Raw genomic sequence first — 21,090 nt, 5'->3', positions numbered from 1 at the left:
AAAAAAAAGTAATCACTTTTCTTTGTGACATTATTCACAAATCAGTTTTCTTTATCATCCAACCTGACTGAAAACACATGCATGCTCTCTCTGAAATAATGGCTGCTTGTTTCTTGCATTTGTGCTGTTCTTGCTGTGCTTGAAGTTACCAACAACGTGGTCAGTTTGACCAAGTTCTGAATACAACACTGGATGGCATAGCTGTCTACATGCGATCTTCATCCTTTTTATTGAGTGTCCATCCTGTGTAGTAGGGGGATCTGAACAGTACTTCTGCCTCATTTGGCCACATGCAGAAGATTGAATTTGCATCCTGAGTGAGCAGAAAATTTAGGATTGGATCTTCTTTTGTCCCACCCGGATATTTGAGAAAAAATAATGCTGAACAGTACTACAGCCAAATCCTTTTTTCACTCTGTGTGAGATGATTTCATGTGGTGATTTAAAGCAAACATTTAAAATACCTCCTTCAACTGTTGCTCCCCATCCTGACACCCAACACATTTTCCCTTCTGGGAACTGCTCACCAAAATTTGGCAGACAAATTGGCTCTATATGACCTGGTTAAAAAAGAGAGAGAGAGGTATTGGGATGTCAGTAAATTAAAGAACATGCAAACAAGAAATACTCATGGTCCTCAGCTGACAGGCAGAACATAGACCCCTGCCAGGTTTTGTGTAATTTTGTGTGAGAAGAGCCGTGAGCGCACATCACTGTGCCCCATGGGAAGGGCCACAAATCACCTGGGCTGCCCTTCTCCTCCTGCCCCCCAGCTCGGAGATGCAGCGCCTTTACGCTCCGGGGCGCTGAAGTCTGTGCAGCGTAAGCGATGCTCACGCTCCCGATGCGCAAACCGCAATGTAGCAAGATGACCTGGCTCTCACCAAAGGGAGGGAAGATGTGGGAATATCACTGAGTAATTGTGAGTGGTTCAGTTCTCCCTTATGAAGTGTGATCCCAGCCCAAAGCACCCAGCCCCCAGCATGGGTCCCCCCAAGTCTCTCTGGGCCACACGCCAGCTGCCCAGGGCGTACTGGGTGCATGGTTCGGGTGCAGAGCTGTCGCTGTTCTCGATAGCCTCCCAAATTTATTCCTCAACAAAAGAAAACAGTGACAGCTGAGATTTAAAATGCAATAAATTCCCTCCAGCTTAATTTTCATTTAAACAAAAAGCTCAAAAGATTTCAAGGGAAGTGATTTAGGAACTGACAATTGAGAAGAGTCAGAGAGCACCAGCCCCTCCTTTGCAGAGAGGACCCACTGTAATTAGGAGGTATTGGCAGGCTATAATTTAAATGCATACAATATTATTATTCATTATTTCAATTCACCCACTGTGTCAGCTGCAGGTAGCATCCTGCTGAGAAAATAAGAGTGTTTTCATTTAAATGAATCATTGTATTTTAATTGCCTTGACTTCTCTTTGAAATTTAAGCTTGATTTTCAGCTTTGGATACTGCTGGACTCCCCATATTCATAGAAATGAGGACAGCAAGGACATTATAAAAATCTCTGTGAGCTCCAAGAACAAACAAGGCAAGGCATTTATTTTAGATAGGACAAAATACTTAAGAGAGAATAAACTAGCTCAGCGTAGGTAACCTTCCCCTCTGTGGCTCCTACATATCTTTATTTTGTCTATTATTAAATGACTTCAGTAAGCCAACAACACAATGAACTGGAAATATTTTTTCAGAGACTTATAATCATGTTATGCCTCCTCTGTGGCTGGAAAATGAGCACAGAGGAGCTCCTGATATCGAGGATTGGGGGGGGGGCTTTCTGCCACCATGCTGGGCCAGCAGCTGCCAGGAGAGCCAGGACGCTCTCTCCATCGCTGAAAGTGGGTGCTGGGGACAGGCTGGCACAGTTCAAAAAGGGAGTCCTTGCCTTGCAATCACAGAGATAAGCTCACCCCATCAGCATAGCTCTGACCTGGCCTGAAGTGAAAACCAGGTTGTGCTGTTCTATTTTTGTTTCTGGTCCAGAATTTGAACTGCTATTTGGAAGTTCCTATGGGCATCACCAACCCTTGCACTGCCGTTGGATTGGCAGGGCAAAGGGGCAGGTAGGCACCAGCACGGGGAGATGGATTGAGGTGGTGACCAGGACGGATTCACAGCTTATCCGCCCACCGAACAGCAGAACCAGGGCTGCTCTCCTGAGCCTCGGTGCTGGCCTGAGCAGCAGTGTGGAGGCTCTTGCTCCGAGCCTCCCCACAGGACATCCGACCTGGGCTCCTGGCTGAGCCCTGCTAAAGTTGGTGGGACTTCTCTCCTTGCTCCTAGAGGAAGCGGGGATCCACTCTACTGTCCTGGAGCAGGCCCAGGAAGCTAATAGAAATGTGCCTAATCTATCTTGGGAGGGACACTTCTTGCTTTTAACTAGAAAGGCAAAGTGAAGCGAAAACTAACAGAGGATTACCATTGAGAGCAAGGGGTGCTGCCAGTTTCATCAGTGCGATATCATTTCCCATCGTCTTGGGTTTATAATTTCGATGGTATATAATTTTTTCTACTGAATGTGGGTGAACTTCGGTGTCTTGCTGAGTCACAAAGCCAACTTGCACACTCCATGAGCTCGGAAGGTACAGGCTGAAATAAAGAGGTAAGAGTGTGATGAACCTGCAAGAAAACTCTTGGGTTTCACATGAATCTCTACAGACAAGTAACTACAGTCAATTGTACTTGCTTACTGATGTATTAATATTGGCTGTGTTTTAGATTTGATTTCAAAAAATGGAAAGGATGATTAGTGTCAGCAATGTACTGGCTTACTGGCTTTTTGTTTGTGCAGTTTTCTACAAATGCCTATGAGCTTTGCCTCCTTCTACCTGTAAAAAGCAGCTTCTTTCCTATGCAGCCCCACAGCAGCTGATACTGTCTGGTATGTGTCAGATCAGTTTTTAGATTAATTGAGCGGCACTTGCGGCAAGGTGTTTTCATGGGAGCAGCTTTTATTCCAGGACTTGCTTCTTTCCCCAGTTCATTTGCAGCCACACCTTCAGCCTCTGGCATGCAACTCATCTGCTCTTGAGTTTGCCCTGCTGTGCTTGCTAGTCGCAGATTAATGGAGGTCCCAGAAAAGGACTCCAGGGATGGGGTTGCCAGCTCCTCGCACAATCAACTTCTTTGAACAAATCAAATCAAATCAATCTGAATAAATCACAACCCATCAACCTTCGAACAAGTGATTCAACTGTGAGGGATAGAGCTACTAAAGTAGAGAGATGCTCCTAAGTAAGTATTTTTGTGGCAACATATTGCTCCAAATAGAATCTGGGAGTGGGATTCAGCTGTTCCCTTTCTTCTCTCCATAGGCTACGAAAGGATCCTAGAGGATTTACTTGGAAGCTGACACTCATGATGTGGGTGTCTAAAACTGATCGGACAAACTCCATTTTAGCTGCCTTAAATGCCCTCAGTGAATGTGGTTTGGATTTCCTAAGAGTAAGAGATGCAACCTTGTAGTATTAGAGAGGGGCCCATTTTTATTGTTACACCGAGAAGAGACTAAGTAATTATTAGGAACCTACGAGTAAGGGTATCCTGCTAGATCTTGTCCTAACCAGCAGAGAGGGACTGGTTAGAGATGTGAAGGTTGGGGGCAGCCTTGGCTGCAGTGACCATGAGATGATGGAGTTCAGGATCCTGCAGGAAAGAAGTAAGGCAACAAGCAGGACTGCAACCCTGGACTTCAGAAGAGCAGATTCTGGACTCTTCAAAGACCTAATTGGTGGAGTCTCATGGCTTAAGGCCCTAGAGGGAAGCGGGGTTCAGTAGAGCTGGCTAGTATTCAAACATCACTTCCTCCAAGCTCAAGAGTGGTGCATCCCTATGAGTAAGAAGTGCAGCAAAGGGGGCAGGAGACATGCACAGATGAGCAAGGAGCTCTTGGCCAAATTCAGACAGAAGAAGAAAGTACATAGAATGTGGAAGAGGGGACAGGCTACTTGGGAGGATTACAGGAATGCAGTCTCAGAGTATGTAGAGATGTTGCAAGGAAGATTAAGGCCCAGTTGGAATTGAGTCTGGCAAGGGATATTAAGGACAACAGGAAGGGCTTCTTCAAATACATCAGCAGCAAGAGGAGGACTAGGGAAAATGTGGGCCCGCTATTGAATGGGGTGGGGGCCCTGGTGACAAGCGATACAAGGAAGGCAGAATTACTGAATGCCACCTTTGCTTCAATCTTCACTGCTAAGGGCAGCCCCCAGGAATCCCAGAGCCTGGACGTGAGGGAGAAAGACTGTAGAAGGGAAGACTTTCCTTTGGTTGAGGAGGACAGGATTAGAGATCTTCTGGGCAAGCTTGTCATCCACAAGTCCATGGGCCCGGATGGGATGCACCCACGGGTACTGAGGGAGCTGGCGGCTGTTGTTGCCAGGCCGCTCTCCATCATCTTTGAGAGGTCCTGGAGAACTGGAGAGGTGCCTGAGGACTGGAAGAAAGCCAGTGTCACTCCAGTTTTCAAGAAGGGCAAGAAGGAGGACCCAGGCAACTACAGGCCGGTCAGCCTAACCTCTATCCCTGGAAAGGTGATGGAACAGCTCATTCTGGATGTCATCTCCAGACATATGGAGGAAAAGAAGGTGATCAGGAGTAGCCAGCATGGATTCACCAAGGGGAAATCCTACTTAACCAATCTGATAGCCTTCTCTGATGGCATGACTGGTTGGGTAGATGAGGGGAGAGCAGTGGACGTTGTGTACCTTGACTTCAGCAAGGCTTTTGACCCTGTCTCTCATAACATCCTCCTGGATAAGCTCAGAAGGTGTGCGTTAGATGAGTGGACAGTGAGGTGGATTGAGAAGTGACTGAAAGGCAGAGCTCAGAGGGTCATCATCAGTGGCATGGAGTCTAATTGGAGGCCTGTGGCTAGTGGCGTCCCCCAGGGCTCAGTACTGGGTCCCATCCTGTTCAACTTCATCAACGACCTGGATGAGGGGACAGAGCGCATCCTCAGCAAGTTTGCTGATGACACCAAGCTGGGAGGAGTGGCTGATACACCTGAGGGCTGTGCTGCCATTCAGAGAGACCTGGACAGGCTGGAGAGCTCGGTGGAGAGGAATCTCCTGAAGTTCAACAAGAGTCAAGTGCTGAGTCCTGCACCTAGGGAGAAATAACCCTAGGCACCAGTACAGGCTGGGGGCTGACCTTCTGGAGAGCAACTCTGCCGAGAAGGACCTGGGAGTGCTGGTCGATGACAAGTTGACCGTGAGCCAGCAATGTGCCCTTGTGGCCAAGAAGGCCAGTGGTCTCCTGGGGTGCATTAGGAAGACTGTTGCCAGCAGCTGGAGGGAGGTGATCCTGCCCCTCTCCTCAGCCCTGGGGAGGCCTCATCTCGAGTCCTGTGTCCAGTTCTGGGCTCCCCAGTAAAAGGGAGACATGGAGCTCCTGGAGAGAGCCCAGCATAGGGCTATGAGGATGATCTGAGGGCTGGAGCACCTGCCCTATGAGGAACGTCTGCGAGAGCTGGGCCTGTTCAGCCTGGGGAAGAGAAGACCGAAGGGGGATCTTATCAATGTGTACAAGTACCTGAAGGGAGGGTGTCAAGGGGACAGGGCCAAACTCTTTTCAGTTGTCCCATGTGACAGGACAAGAGGCAATGGGCAGAAATTGAAGCACAGCAAGTTCTGCCTGACCATGAGGGGGAATTTCTTCACTGTGAGAGTGACGGGGCACTGGAACAGGTTGCCCAGGGAGGTTGTGGAATCTCCTTCTCTGGAGATCTTCAAGGCCCGCCTGGATGCAACCCTATCTAACCTGTTCTAGGTGACCCTGCTTGAGCAGGGAGGTTGGACTAGATGATCTCCAGAGGTCCCTTCCAACCTTGCTGATTCTGTGATTCTGTGATTCTATAATTTACAACTCTAAGAATACTTTATACAGGTTAAAAAGGAGCAGTGGAATACATGAAAGGCACTGAGAATTACAGGATAGCTCACTGACTACAACTGATTGATTTTATAAAACTTGAAAAGGATCTTTTGATTTATTTTGGACCTCCTGAATACCAGGAGAGCGAAGTACAAAATCCTCCTGATTAATTCCCATGCAGTAAAGCCAAACCACTGATCTGGAAGTATAAAACCTGTCACTTCAATGTTTTTTAAGGTGATTTCTAAGGCAGCTGGGAATCCCCAGAATATGTGAAGACTGGGCCATTTGTTCTGGGATAGCTTTTTTGGAAGGCTATTTTTTATGAAGATTTGCACTGGTACAAGCACAGAGAAATACAGTTTAAATATTATGGAGCAAGCTAGTGAAATAAGGATGGCACTAGTCTCTCCTGCATTTTTCCATTGAGGAGAAAGCATGGTGCTTTATCCCACTTCTTCAATGGCCTACCTGCACAGATACACTGCACGTGAGGTTGGTAGGACTCCCCAAATGTGACAACGTAGGGACTTACTCATACACGCAGTGTGCAGCTGTGATGATCCAGCGCGGAGTGATGACGGAGCCGCCGCAGAGGTGGTGTCCGTGAAACTGCAGGCTGACCTGCCACGGCCACTGCCGGGGGGAGGATGCGTTGCCTCCCACAATGCGCGGCCCGTAGCTGGCCCGCGTCCCGCACACTGCCAGAAAGCAAAAGTTATGCACCAGTTTTTGTCACCTCAAACCCACCCTGTCTTCTCACACCCGCCAAGGCTGGGTAGTCTTGGTGGTGGCAGATGTCCTCGAGGTCTAGTCTCTACCTTGTGCTCAGAAGAGCTGCAAAACCCACTGCTTTGGGTTAATAAACAGCAACCCAGGGCCTACACAGGCAAGCTGAAGCATCCCAGCTCCTGGTGATTTTTTTTTTTTAACATCTCTTTCTGAAAACTAGTTGACATGGAGAGCCGTGGGATAAAAAGTTCATATCCAAGACAGAATTTCCCTTTTCCTGCCGAGAAGACAATGAGCTGAGTTGCCATACCAGTCCACTGACTGAACTCAATCCTTAAATGTTTCCGTCTATGTGTGATTCTCACAAAAAAACTCCTATTCCCTGATACTCACAATCTGCTCACTAAGTCTACTCTGATCCCATGAAATTGTTCGAAATTTCATATGTGAAATTCAATTTTTTTCTTGGCATCATAAACTGATGGTATGCCCCGAGTATGCAATTTCTCCCAACTCTTGCCCTGCGGTGGATGAAAAAAGGACAGGTTTTGATCTTACATTCACTTTTCCTGATGCTTACCCAGACATTTTAAGATGATTACATTGCCAGAGGTGCATTCTTCTCTAAGGTGAAAAGACAGCAATATTAGTTCCAATGCAGGATTTTTTTTCACACTTGTGTGACTTTCTTGTACAGTTATGTAGATGCGAATATATATATCTCATATATTAAGAGAAGCACATTAGTTGTGTATTCATCCAATCTACTTCAGACATTTAACAGAAATACTTCAGTTGGGAATTCAGATATCATCTGGAGGCTACAGTCCATGTGTTTCACTGCTGAAGAGTGATTCACTCTTCTGTAAAGGATGTGGGGGGGTCATTAGTGATTTTTCACTACGCGATCTGTAGGCTCCTTGGAGCTTTGGATTGCTTCTCAGTGGAAAGTAAGCAAGAAAAATGAGCAAACATCAAGAGGAAGAAATTCAACATTCTGTACTTCCTTTGGGAAACAGCTAGGGATCTGCAAACTAAAATACACTGCTAGGCAATAAAGATAAGAACCTACTGACTATTCACTGACTATAGAGGAATCATGGGAGAAATAAGTTTTTCAAATAGCTAATTTTAAAGTTTTTGTTTGATTTTAATGGGCCTTGGATCAGGCCCTTAATTCATATTCCAGCAAAACTGCTACTGAACCTCAGGTTATGATGTGCAAGATCACAAACCATTTGTAAAGTGCTGCATGCCTGAGAAAATTAGGCAACAATCTCAAACTATTAATAATTCTTCTTTCATTAATTACTCTGTTTCGGTCAGTATAAATTGACAGAATTAGTGTTCTTCCATTTAACCAAAAATCTGAAGCTTACCTTACGTTTGTTGCATTGTGCAGCGATGTCACTTGATCAGCTGATAACCAATGGCTGAGGGACACAAAATGTCTTTGAAATTGTTTTTCAACTGCAGCCACAGGTAAGTAACCTGAACTCACATAACTGCAAATAAACCATAAACACAACTTACAAATACAGAATTTCAGGAATCCTTTCAAATAATTCAGTGATTCTACTAATAAAAATGCTAGGGTGGTAGATACAATAATTGGATTCTGACCCTTGATAAAATGACCCTATCCTCTTCCATAAAGATTTCTTACAATGTGTGGGTATTTTTGCCATAATTGTGGGTAGAAGTCACACATACTGAGAGGTATTTAACTCGTAGCAAAGGTAAACTTTAATTCTAATACTGTATTAAAACTTTTATCGTAGCTGGTTGGCATGTCTTCCGAAACACTAACATGCTTTTTATTTCCTTTTTCTAGAGTTATGTTTTGCTTCAGGAAGGATGAATAATTTTCAATTCATTCTTGTCTTTTGCTTTGAACAACTTAGTTGTATTTTATGCTAATGGCAACAAAAAATTATTCAGCCGAATTTCTATTGCTAACAATAATGTGCAGAAACCAGAATGACTCCATCACATGAAATAATCTCTGCAAGTCACAACTTCAGATTCTTTCTCAACAGTATAACAGTTTGTGAAAGAGAGGATGCGTTTCCAAGAATCAGACCAATCAAGTAAGAACTGCCTCATCACCTCTGTCTCTAATTGAAAGGTGGACTTATCTTGGGCCCCTCTAGTAAAAGTGCAAAGTATTCCCTGATAGATTTAATGACACAAACTATGTATACAGTTTTTCCACTGAGGAAGTGAGAGACATGGAAAATGCACCACATGTTGCTTCGTACTCCTCTGACTGGTTGTAAGTCACTAGAGAGACAGGCTTGATTCAGGAACCTTTATCCCATAGGAAAGATTTAACTGTATCATTGTATTTAGCCATCATCCAGGATTTAGAGCAGTAATAAATGGTGTTTGCTGGGCACAAGTATTCAAACCATCCTGAATCTGCTCAGTGTTACATTTCACAAAGCTAAATTGTTAAGTCCTTTTTCATTTGAATGACAGGCAAATACAGGGCTTCATTAGAAAGACTGAAAACCTCAGTTTGCTCAACATGCCAGTTAGAGTTTCTTCCATTTGGTACCTTGAGAAACCTAAGTGTTTGCAGGTAGTATTTCCATATTCTGCTTTCCAGTCGTCAGAGCAGACTGTTCTCCAGGATCCAGAAGTGAACACTTGCAGCACTGCTTTCTTGCCACTCAACCTGACTTTGAGATTCAGAAGAAGAGAAAGTCTGAGTGAGCTGTGAATTAGAGACACCGAGTATGCAACATATACACAATAGTGTCAATGCACCACTGCAGCACCCGCATTTCTGTTTTTACTACTTGTCTTTTTCAACACTCAGTTCCTTTGGAAAAAAAAATGTTTTTTGTTGTTGCTTTTTTTCCTGAAGGACGGAACTGGTTTTCCTTTAGCAGTGTCCCTTTTCATCATTCAGGCAGATCAGCCTGAATAAAAAATTCCTATGCTCACAGGAAGGGATATGGGATGCTAGCTCTAACACAGACAGAGAAGACTGGTCTGTCATCCAGTGGGTCTAAACAACTCTGGCTGACTGCAATGAGCTGGAACTGCAGATGCCTGGCACTGAGGACAACCATGCCCAAGCTAATTGACAGCTCAGAGTTTAATGAAAGGTAGTCAGCACCACCCAAACCACACAGCACAGGCAAAGTGGATGTAGTTGGCCAGGATGAAAAACTCAGTCATCTCTGGGTTGCTGTGGAGTTTCCCAGTCCCATCCCCTCTGCTGCAGGGCAGTGCTTCACCTATGGCAGCTCGACCTGGTGGCCTCACAGCAGAGCCGAGCCACACCAGGGAGCTGCAGTTACCACGAGCCATACTGATCCTTGCCAAGAGGGCCATGGGGAAACACTGCAGGAGGCCCAGGACCAGCACCAGTATCTGCAGTCCTTTGTCTGGTCCACATCCTGTGTGTCCCAATTTCTGTACCCTGCCGCCCTGTGCCACAGTCACCAGAGCCTGAGCTGAACTGGGAACAGCAAGCACAGGGTACCTCTCTGCAGTTTGCCACACACATCCAAAGAGAAGAGAGGTTGCATATGCAATTGCTGCTGGACAGGGAGTTTCCAGCCCAGGGGCACACGGGCTGTTGTTGTGGAATTGCTAAGGTAGACACAAAGCATCTGCATGGTCAACAGGCTCCACAGGGGCCTGAAGCTTCCCGGCAAAAAGGACCCCAAAGTTTGAAAGCATTGTGCAGGGTCAGCTGGGGCCAGAAGCAGATGGTTCTTCTCATTCCTCACATTGCACAGACTGAAACCTCTATGGCTTCCTTACCAACAGGTGTAGGATTCAAAATTACAAGCACACTGCTGTTTCCAAATATTAAGGTCATTCCCCTCCAGCTGTTGAAAACATCACCCTCAGTCACTATAAAACAGGACAGGGAAGGACTATTTTAAATGATTCTATGATGCCAAAACAGTTATAAAGAGAATCCCCAATATGAAGGTACATATTTCACATGAAAAGCATATTGGGGATTCTCTTTATAACTGTATACAGAATTGACGTAGAGTTACTGTACAGCACTGAACAGTGATCGTCTCATTTATCTGAAGAGCAGTTTGATTTCTCATTAATTCTAAATCAATATTTCAGAGAAATTCTTTATCTGAAGCCACAGCTTAGACAAGCCATCAGTCTCTGTGTCCTCCCAAACTCTTCATATCATACATCTCTTGAAAACATGCCAAATGCTATAGGAGGAAGTAAAAGGGATTTATAATCAAATTTAAATTACCACATCCGTACTCATCCTCCCCTTCTTTACAGTTGAAGACACCATTGCACCTGGCTGATTTCTGGATGCACTTAAAGGATGATCGGCAGCGAAACTTCCCAATGCAGTTGTATTGGACTGACAAGAACGAAAGAAAATAGCATGATGAAAACACACTTGAGTATTATTTTAGCACTTTTGAGTTTTGTTATCTGGCTGGATTTCTGTCTTGCTAACAAAAGGACAACTCCTGTATTCTAGGAATATTTGAAATGCATCGTGGGGGTTGCTACACAGTGCTGTTAAACTCATCCATTAGTAATGCCATCTAGACTGAATTAACCTTGCTGGCTGCGCTGGCTCCTTCCCAGCTCCCTTAGCCCAGGTTATGTTTCATTGCAGGGAGGGTTTCTGGGTGCCTCAGCTCCTTATCAGCGAAGGAGGGAAGAGTCTGACAAAACAGTGTGAGCATACTCTCCTCCTGGTGGGGGTACCTCAGCTTTCTGCATCTCATCCTTGTTGTAGATGTGAAGATACTACTCAACATCAACATATTTGATACCTAGACCTTGGCAGGTCACACTTTCGGGTTGCAGATAAACTCGTTCTGTATTTTCTTTTCCTTTGTAGAGGTTGTTTGTGGTAAGGGAGAGTTCATTAGTTCTGTAAAAATAATCTTAAAGAAGTGAAATACAGGGCAAAAATGTGATGTGCATTACCTGAAAGCTCCCCTAGTTTCTAAATTCTTAGCTCACCACCTAAAGAGGAAGCAGTGAAATCTAACTGGAGAAAGGTTTCTTAGCGTGGCACATTCCTGAGTGTTTAAATATTACACTAATCCTCTCATGAGTGCCAGATCCATTTTATCCATATATGTAAATAAAATTTAAAGCCATCACATCAACAGGATTTTTTACTTCAGTAAACAAGCTGCAGTGGCAGTTTAATTCCATTCTCAGTAAAAGGCTCATGAAAAATTTAGCATTTGAATGGTTAATTGAGAACTTAATGAATAACTAATTGTACTCACCACCCAGGCCAATGGCAACTGCTAGGATTACTGCAAGTAATAAAACACAGATATACGGAAGGGATTTGGGGGAGATTAAAACATGGCACATTGAAGGTGGTTGGATATCTCCTAGAAACCAAACAGACAAAACAGCTTCTGTGAAGTTAAAACAGCTTGATTTTTCAGCAAAAAAGAGATTTGTCTAATATTAAAGATAGATGCCAGGAGTAACTGTGCATACATTTTGGGGCCTGATCTGACCCAAAAGGTTCAGCTCCTTTTGGCTCAGGGGCTTTTGGACTTGTAAGCGAGGTTAATCAAAACAACAGAAAGCTAAACTGGCAAAAGCAGGACCCCCAAATTAGAAGATAATTTGAAAAATGAGGGTGAAGGTGATCTGGCCAAATTTTACTGTAAAGACAAGGAGAGAACTAAGAAGTAGCTCAGGGTTGTTTTGAGTTTTCAATGAAAAAGATGTCCCTCAAGTTAAAATAGGAACTAGTGGTAACTGCTGCACACATTTCAAACCTGACTCGATCTGGAACAGTTTTGCTCACCATTCATCTCTATAGCTGACCTCCAGCTTTATTTGCATTGCAAATAAAGAAGACAACTGAAAATAATGAATAGTGCACTTTTTTTCAAATGTATTCTGATATATAAAGGGCAAACCTCAGGAAAAGATTATGCACAGCTTGGTCAGGTATACACACAGAAGCTGGCAGAACCTTGTCTTCGATTTTAATTCATGCAGCTCTTCATCTCATTCTTAAATTTTTGAATCTGGGTTTGGCAGAAACTTAAAATTCAGTTAAGGCTGCTAAGTGTCTCCCATTATTTATACAACTACGAGTAAATCCCTGTTTATTCAGACTCTTTCAGCAGAAACTGAGTATCTGGTTTTGGTAACAGAACTGTTGTCTGGTATGTAATAAATTTTAGACAGCTGTAGTAGCTAACGGACTGTAAAATTAAACTGGTCTATCTGCATCCTTGATGTTCATCCTGCTTTTGTTGGAATTAATGGGCATCTTTGTCAGCAATTTCAACAGATGAAAAATTAAATCTACAGGATGTAGCAAACACATGTTATTCCTCCCAGGCTACTCTATTGCATGTTCACCTTTTTTAATGGATTCAATTTTCACGTTGGGAAAACTTCAAATGAGTTGTTCAAAAATGTGTCAGAAAAGCATAAGCAAATATCTATTTTAGGGCTGAAGCATGTGAATAATCTGGCTGTGAAAAGTGCTTGCACAAGCACAAAGACACAAATTGTCATCACCCACTAGCATGCTAGCAAATGCTGTAGTTCACAGAGTGAGATTCTTTTTCTTCTTCCCCTAAGTAACTGTTTTCTCTGAAAGAGTGGGCAAGTGTAGTTTTGCAAGGCTAAGGACCTAGATTAGCTGTTTAGGTCTCAATGGGCCAAAAGCTATGCAACATCCCTACCAGATCCATCTGCAGTGGGGTCAACTTTTGTTTGCGGTATGCAGAAAAATCTTTTGAAGGAAAAATGAAGTTCTGTTACTGGCAGTTCATCTTCTGTAATAGATATGACTTCAAGATTTCCAATATCGGGATTTGTCTCTTGTACCTGGCTCAATAGAAAACAAAAGACAATATTTAAACAAATTAAATCTGTCACCTTTAAAGGTTTTATATCCTTCTCCTAATATGAAGGAACATGTAGCTATTCTTCATGCTTCCATTGTTAATCTATTTTTTAAATCAAATACAGATGCAAAGTGAATCCATAGGGTTTTTCAAGAATCTTCAAGAATGTAAAGAATGCTGTGTCTGCCCGAGAAAAGTCATCTTGTAAAATGTTCAGCATTTCATGTTCATTAGAGGATCTCTCATATTTAAAGTCTGTAAATATTAACTATATAGCACTGAAGTTAAATTTTGCACAGGTTTGTCTAAGCACTGCAGCTACTTTTAATAACTTGCACTGTAGGACATTCTCCCTTAAGTGTCAAGCCCTTCTCAATGAGCTACTCTTTAATTGCAAATGGAACAGGAGAAAGATTAAAGTATATGACACCTGAACAGAGCCTTACAGGTTGAAAAGCAATTAAAATGAGCTACACTATAATTCAGAGTGAATACCTTTAAAATTCTAATTATAATTTCTGACTTTAGGTCTGAACACTTAGATGATCAATGACAGCATAAATCAGATTTTTGAACTTACAATGGTGTGTAAAAAGTCCAAACTTGCTAAAGACAGTGGAAAAATGTTTACAGAGTCAGTCCAAAGCAATGTTTACAAAGACAAGCTTTAGGCAAAGTAGACGTCTTTTCTCTGTGACATTAATTTTGAATTTATCTTTTCACCTTTCAGCAAACAACTATAATAAGATTTCTATTCTTTCATTTGATAAAATTCCATATATATTGCAAGATGCTATAATTTTGAACATTTCTGTTTAAAAGTTTTATATAAATTGCTAGTCTTAAGGCAGAGGAATATACATGGTTTTTAAATGTTAAAAAAAAACCCTTCTAACTGGTGCATAAGTTGTTCATCTGGAAATAAAACAGCATTGAGTAGCATACTACACAAAAGATAAACACTGACATATCATTATGTAGAGGACATCGCACCCTCCCAAAGCTTCGCTTACCTCGTCCTGAGAAGTCATAGCTAAAAGCAAAACTATTTTCTCTCTTCATTATCAAAAGAAACCAAAAGGAAATTCTGAGGTCTCTAAGCCAGTCTGCTCTGGAAATGTTTTCACTGAGCTGCCAGTTTAGTCATTTGTTGCATATGGCATTATTGTAGCAGTCTGTGTAATTCAACCTGGTGAGAGATATCAGGTAGCCTTGGATGACATGGCTACGGAAAGGGGAAGATTAAAAAATCAGCAAGCTTTTTAATTAGCGCAAAAGCGTAAGATAATATTGTCATATTTGCAAACCTTTCTGTAACCTCCCAGCTAAGAAACTCTACAGAGGTTAAGCCACAGGCTTGCGCTTGCTTGTCATTTATCAGAAGCTGCACAGCCGAAGAGACAAGCCTGTCAAAATCTGCGAGAGGCAGGGCAGAAGGCAGAAGCCCCAGGTGTTTCACCTCTCCGGCAAACAAGGCCTTACGCTGATGTTGCTTGATTCATTGGCTTGATTTCCCCTTAGTGCAGGCAGCAAATAACATGCTTAAAGAGAGTTTTTGAAACGGACCCATGCTTTAATTATGAATAACTTCAATTATTACACATTTGACAATGTTTGGGGAGCACTTTGCAAGCAAGAACTCATAATCCTGAAAATAGTGTGTTTGATTTGATAGTGTAAGGATCAGCTCATCTGTGCTCTGTGATTTAGAAATTGAAAATACACGGTCAGCCTCAGAGAGCACTCACATATAAGCACAATTCGGCTTGGCTTTCTTTTAAGAAGAGAGGGAGGCAGCAGAGGGGAGAGTGGAGGGAAGGAGGAGGAGGAGAGGTGGAGTAAAAACCTATAGCAAGGCTAAGTAAAACAAGGCTTCTGAGTGACCAGAAAAATTTCCATGGTTTTCCACATTAAGCTCAGGCTCCCTCGAGCTTGGTACTGATGAGGGAAGCCATTCAATCCCTTCACTGTGCAAGACAGAAAGGGGCATTTCCAAACGACAGGAGGTCACATAACACTCCCATCAACCTCCTATTTCTGGTGCAAATCTAGGCTGTGGCATGCAGAGTTTTCCCTCATCTGTTACGTCACCTTTTCAGCAGCCTTCCCTGCAAATAGGAATTGAAGGAGGATGTAAAAAGCAAAGCGGATGTACAAAGAAACCAGGATATACGAAGAAACCGCTGTGCTTTAATCGCTCTCTGTGCTCTGACTCTCTCCCCGTTGCTGCTGAGGTAGCCCGCTGTTGGGAGAGAGCCTGCTGTGATGCCCCTAAGGAAACCTCGGCTGCGGGGGAGAGTCAGGGCTTGTTTCAGCACGCTGGCCCCATCCTCTGGTGTCTCTTTCTGTCCAGCAGATGCAGGGAGCAGCATGGGTCAGAGGTGCCTCTCTGCAGGTACATCCCAGACCGAGGACCACCTGAGGGCCCTCCAGGAGGGGGAACACTGACCCCTGGCCTCAGGAAGGCCTTGGGATCAGCCAGCGCATCTCTGTGAAGGCATCATTAAATCATGGTCCCTTGCCAAGAGCAGCACCGACAGAGGAAGAAAAGGGTTTTCCCAATTGCCTCTTTTACCTGCCCCAAGTCTGGCTTCAGGTGATCACATCTATAAAGGGAAATTTGATTTTATCTTCCAGAGTTGGCAAGTTCATGGTCTTTTGGCTGAGGACACCAAAATGGGAGCTGTGTACAGTAGGGGCTGGAGGACTAGCTAGCTAAGGATTGGAAGTCTAACCGAAAAGGAGTTAATTCCACCCACTAGCTAACTTCATACATGCCACAGGATATCCCCTCAGTAGCAGCTCAAGCAGATTTCTTAGAAAACTTAAAATGAAGTGCTGAGAGAAGGAAATCCAGTCTCTCACTCCTGGCAAGCCTACGCTGACTGTGATATTTACCTCTGGACTTGTTCTGCTGGAGACGACAGAAAAAGACTGTAGAGCTTTTGCTTTTTTAGATGCCCTAAAACAAAAGTCTAGAGATGCACACGCTCTACGTGCATGCTATGAAAACAGGATATCAGCTTTTGTCAGAGAGATCACAGGAGGTTTGAGGGTGTTTTTATTTTAGCTACCTCTTTCTCTCATTTTCTCTCTCTCCCGCCCTCATCCTCCCACCCCAGTTTCTGTGAGCACTGAACACACATTTGGAGGAGGAGTGGAAGAGATGGCGGTGGCTGAGACACAGCTGTATGCAAAGGTGTCCAACAAACACAGGAACAAAAACACCTCTTCTCTCCTTGAGTCCCTCTTAGCCAAAGGATTCCCAGCTCATATTGCGTGAGTAATGTGCTTCAGCTCCTTTACATAGCAAGAGGTATTTCTGGTAAGAACTTGAACACAGAGAGCCTGGTTTGTAATCAAGAAAGCGTGCCCTTTCTGGGTGGTGAAGTCTCTGTACAGGGATCAGATGTGTTTTGCTTTGAATTTCTTGTAGAGCAGAGTTTTGTTCATATTCTGAAAAAAACCTGCTCTGTATACATTTCCTAAAATACTGTGTGTATCTCTGAAGACCATACTCTTCCATGTCTTGAGGTTGAGAGGCTTCAAAGTGACTTAAGAAGCTGATGTCCATAGCTAACTCTTGGGATAATTAGCCAGCATTTGGGATAATTCCTCTTTTATTTTTGGTCTTATCACCATCATTATAAAGAGTTAAATGTGGGAGTATCTTTTATACAAAGTTGTATAAAGCCTGACAAAGATCTCTTGTTGGGTTTGTCACTAGAAACTATTTTAAAAGAGTAAGCTTTTTTTAACAAAATGCCATATTTAATATGATTAGGATTTTTTATGTTAATAAGGTTGTAAAAAAGTCTGTCACTTTTTATTCCTGTCTTGAATCAGGATCTTTTTCTAAAAGCATGTCCTAACAGGAAATACCGTATAATAATAAAGAATCAGACGCTATTCTTGGCGACATCAGTTGAGGAAATATTAACCGGATTAGCTCATCTGCAACTGAGCTGATAAAAAAGAAACATGATGGTCATTCCCTCCCCAAACGTTGTTCAGATTCAATAGTCAAGTTTTATGTGGGAGTTTCAAATTTCTGGAGGACAACTCTGAGTGCTTCTGTGATGGCCAGTTGAACCATGTAATTGTCAACATCAACGTCTCCAGAAAATAACTCCTTTTTATTTAAATGTCAAAGAACTCCTCACCAAAATTATTTGAAAAGGGGGAGAGCAGTATGTGTTTGTGGCCTCCATTTTGACTTTTCATTGAAAATTAGACCAGTTGAAAAGGTGAAGTTCAGAAATACTGTGTTGATTTTTCTAGGAACACCTGTTTAATGGAACAGCCACAGATGTAATGGGCATAATTTACAAAAATACTCTGGGCCTCTTATCCCCAGTCATGCCCAGTGGAATTTTAGTGGTAGAGCTTATCGGGAAATCTGGTTTACTGTTTGTCTAATAAGTACTGTAAGTTTCATCACCCCAGAGTAATGGCTAGTTTTAAAACTTTGGGTTCTGAAGGCGATGTTCTTCAAATTCCCTTTGAAACATTTTCTGCTGTTACTGAGACGGATTTGTGCTTCCCAAGTCAAAAACAACAAACAGTGGCCAAAGTACCATGTACAACATAAAATAACAAAATGTCCAAAAGTCTTTTTTTTTTTCCTTTTCAGCTTTAGTTTCCCTTTAACAATTTTTAGATCTTCAAAATTTGGAACACATTTTATAAAACCTTTTAACTTTCTCTGCAGTTCCTGGTTTCAGCTGTAAGTGCAAGTACTGAAAGATTCTTCTTTTGTGATATCCTGGCTTGAGCAAAACAAGGCTGGGTAGAAATATCACAATATCTCTCATAATGTAGAACTGACATGCCAAAGCAACCTTTCCCAAAAGAGCAATGTTTCTAGCGTTTCTTCATACTTTCTATCTGAGAGAATTCTGTAGATACAGGATTTATTTTATGTATTATCTTTCCACCTTTACTACTCAGCTCGGAAGCAGGGGTTGCTCAGCCACAGCCTACTGCTCATGTTAAGGACTGTACAAGCTCTGCTGGAAGCCACCCTACAACCAGCATAGCTGATGAGACAAAAGGCAGGTACAGACTGAGAGAGGAGCAGGGGGGAGCAAGGAGATAATACTGGCCCAGGATAACAGTCCATGGTCTCAGGCAGCCACTTGTTATATTACTCTTATGATTGTAAAGACACTGTGGTAAAGAGAAGTTAGAGTCAGGCTCAGCTTGGCTTCAGGGCTGTTCGTAGAGAGCTTCTCTCCTAGTGGGAGGAGCAGCATGACATAAAGTGGCAAAACGCTCGCCTTGAGACTTAACAAGTGAGCGATAAAGGCTGGCATCTCTGGCAGAGCAGCTGCAGGCATTGGCTTTTCAACAGCATACAACCCAAAAGGCTGCGTGGGGAGAACGACACAAACACAAGTTGTTCATGTTTGATGTGATGGAGAAGGGGAAGCCAGAGGAAGGACAGAAAGAAAGAGTGCAGGAGTACTTCAGTCACAGAAGATGCAAACTAGTTTTACGCTGGATAGCTTATGTTTTTGACATTGATTTGGACATATCAGCTAATTTACTATATGAAAAAGGAAAGCAGGAGGTAAAGCTGAAGCTGAAAAACGCTCATAAGCATTCAGCCATGTCAAGTCCCCACTAATGAGCCAAGAACAGTTTATCATGTATATAAGTACATTTAATTGTTTTTAACAAGCCATATGTAACTTCTGTATTAGAGAGAAGGCAGAAGGCTGGGAGGAAGCACTCGGGATGAGTCTGGATCCTGCTATTTAATGCCCTGCTGGCACACGCTCAGATGCCACGGGGATGAAAGGAAGATAAGAACTTAAGAAGACTAGGTTAAACAAACCAATGCCTTCAACATCCAGCTGCCAGAAAGTATGGCTTCAGGAGAGAAGGAAAGGGCAAAAGAAAGATGAACTGATGCCAAGTAGTTTAGTATTTTTCCCCCATGTCTGCTGTTTCTCATTCACCTTCGCGTCTTCTGAAAAGTTTCTAAATGGGTTCCAGGGCTGAAAATGGGATGCATGTGTACAGGTGCTACTTAAATAATGGAATTTCTTCACTCTGCAAAAATCTTGGGTTTAGCCACAACAATTTGTTCACGTGAAGGACATTGGTGGCATTTTGAAAGCCTTTGTGAGAAAAGGAAATGTAAAAGAAACTTGTTTCCAGAGAGAATGACAGTTGCATATGGGAGAGAAATTTGAGACATTGTCGCTTACCTTGGACTGAGTTTGCATCTGAACTGTGGTTCAGATCTGGTTCTCTGCTGGGCTATGGGAAATTTTCAACACAGATCTTCAAGCCCTGAGTATGAGCATGTTTTGCTTTGGTTGTACAAATAAAATATGGGCTTGGAATTTATCATTAGCAAGAACACTGTCCTACGAATAGAGCAAACCTTGCTCTCACAATCTGTGCACAGACGTGCTACCCAACCCTAAGTAAATCCAGATAGTCAGGAAGGGTGCTAACAAAATATCTCCAGAATACAAAGGAGGACATCCTGTGGGGAGGACAGGAAAATTGTCTTTAGGGAATTAAAGCCTTTCAGTGGAAAATACAGTCTGGTGGGCTTTACAAATGTATTACATAAAACATCTTCTGGGAATAACCTAGTCACAGTAGGTCCTATTTGTGCTGGAAAATAGACTGGAGGTCTGCAGAATGTCCATTCCTTTTTATGTTCCTGGAGTGATGGAAAATCATTTTAATTTTCTCTATTATTCTGATGAATATACTTTGTTTTTTCTAGGCAAAAAGCCTTGGCTGCTACTGGACAAAAGACAATAGAAGATGCTGCAAAATGGTAAGTGCCTATGATTTCTAAGGAGGGCTTCCATATCAAACCTAGTTAAAAATACTTGTTCATGTGGTGATTCTGTCAGTGAGTTTGAATTCAACAGCCATCACCATAAAAAATCCTGCATTCATTTCATTTCATTTTTATTCAGTTTATTTTTATTTCATTTTAATTCATGAAGAGAAAGAAATAATTGCATTTAACTGCTTATTCTGGGAAGTGAGGTTATTTGCAGAAGACACAAGGTACATCAAAAGCTGGGGAGAAAGGGCAGTCTTGGGCAAGTGCATTGACTTTTACCCCAGTGGTGATGGTCATCTCATAGGGCACAGGCACCTTCTTGATTTTAAGCCTCATGCTTATTTATAGAATTGGCCATCAAGGCCTGCTCCTGCCTGTGGTCACCCCTATGAGCACAGTTATTGCCTCTGCGAAGACAGCTCTGTGCCGCAGTGGGACACAGAGCTCAGACACAGCACACAGACCTGGAAAAAGGGAAGAAAACAGGGAAAATGTGTCAGCCTTGTAGTGGTTATCATTACAAATCCATAGCATTTCAGCATGGGGTTAAATGGCACCGACTGAAAGCAGTCAGGGCACTTGTCTTCCCCTGAGAAAGGCTCATACAGAACAAGTTGAAGGGCTGACAGTCAGACGGAGGCATGATTTAAGTCAAAATCACTTGTTAGGCTTGAACGTGCTAAGTTTTTCTCTGTTCTGAGACTCCCACAGAGCATCATAAGTTGATAAGTTACTTTTTTTTTATTTTAATCTTCATTCAGATCAAATATAATCTCTTCTCATCCTCTCTCTTTTTTTTTTTTTTTTT

At 42.8% G+C, this 21,090-nt stretch overlaps 2 protein-coding genes across 3 annotated transcripts in view; one reads left to right on the top strand and one right to left on the bottom strand.

The window, feature by feature from the left end:
• Positions 1–14,496, bottom strand: part of TMPRSS3 (transmembrane serine protease 3) — a 20,011-nt gene extending 5,515 nt beyond the window's left edge. The window contains 10 exon segments of the mRNA XM_085297955.1: positions 465–560; positions 2,425–2,594; positions 6,415–6,580; positions 7,192–7,235; positions 7,991–8,116; positions 9,172–9,295; positions 10,858–10,974; positions 11,867–11,977; positions 13,301–13,445; positions 14,479–14,496. Coding sequence (XP_085154081.1) covers positions 465–560; positions 2,425–2,594; positions 6,415–6,580; positions 7,192–7,235; positions 7,991–8,116; positions 9,172–9,295; positions 10,858–10,974; positions 11,867–11,977; positions 13,301–13,445; positions 14,479–14,496 — 1,117 coding nt within the window.
• Positions 14,497–16,631: 2,135 nt separating this feature from the next.
• Positions 16,632–21,090, top strand: part of UBASH3A (ubiquitin associated and SH3 domain containing A) — a 25,224-nt gene continuing 20,765 nt past the window's right edge. For both annotated transcript variants that reach the window (XM_085297892.1, XM_085297891.1), the window contains exons 1-2: positions 16,632–16,744; positions 20,214–20,267. In XM_085297892.1, the coding sequence (XP_085154018.1) occupies positions 16,632–16,744; positions 20,214–20,267 (167 nt within the window). The remainder of the gene's footprint in view (positions 16,745–20,213; positions 20,268–21,090) is intronic.

Source organism: Rhea americana, unplaced genomic scaffold, assembly GCF_003343005.1.
Source record: "Rhea americana isolate MKP2758 unplaced genomic scaffold, rheAme1 scaffold_132, whole genome shotgun sequence".
Classification (NCBI taxonomy): Eukaryota; Metazoa; Chordata; class Aves; order Rheiformes; family Rheidae; genus Rhea; species Rhea americana.
Note: the sequence above shows the minus strand (reverse complement) of the source record. Positions and strands in the feature narration are given on the sequence as shown.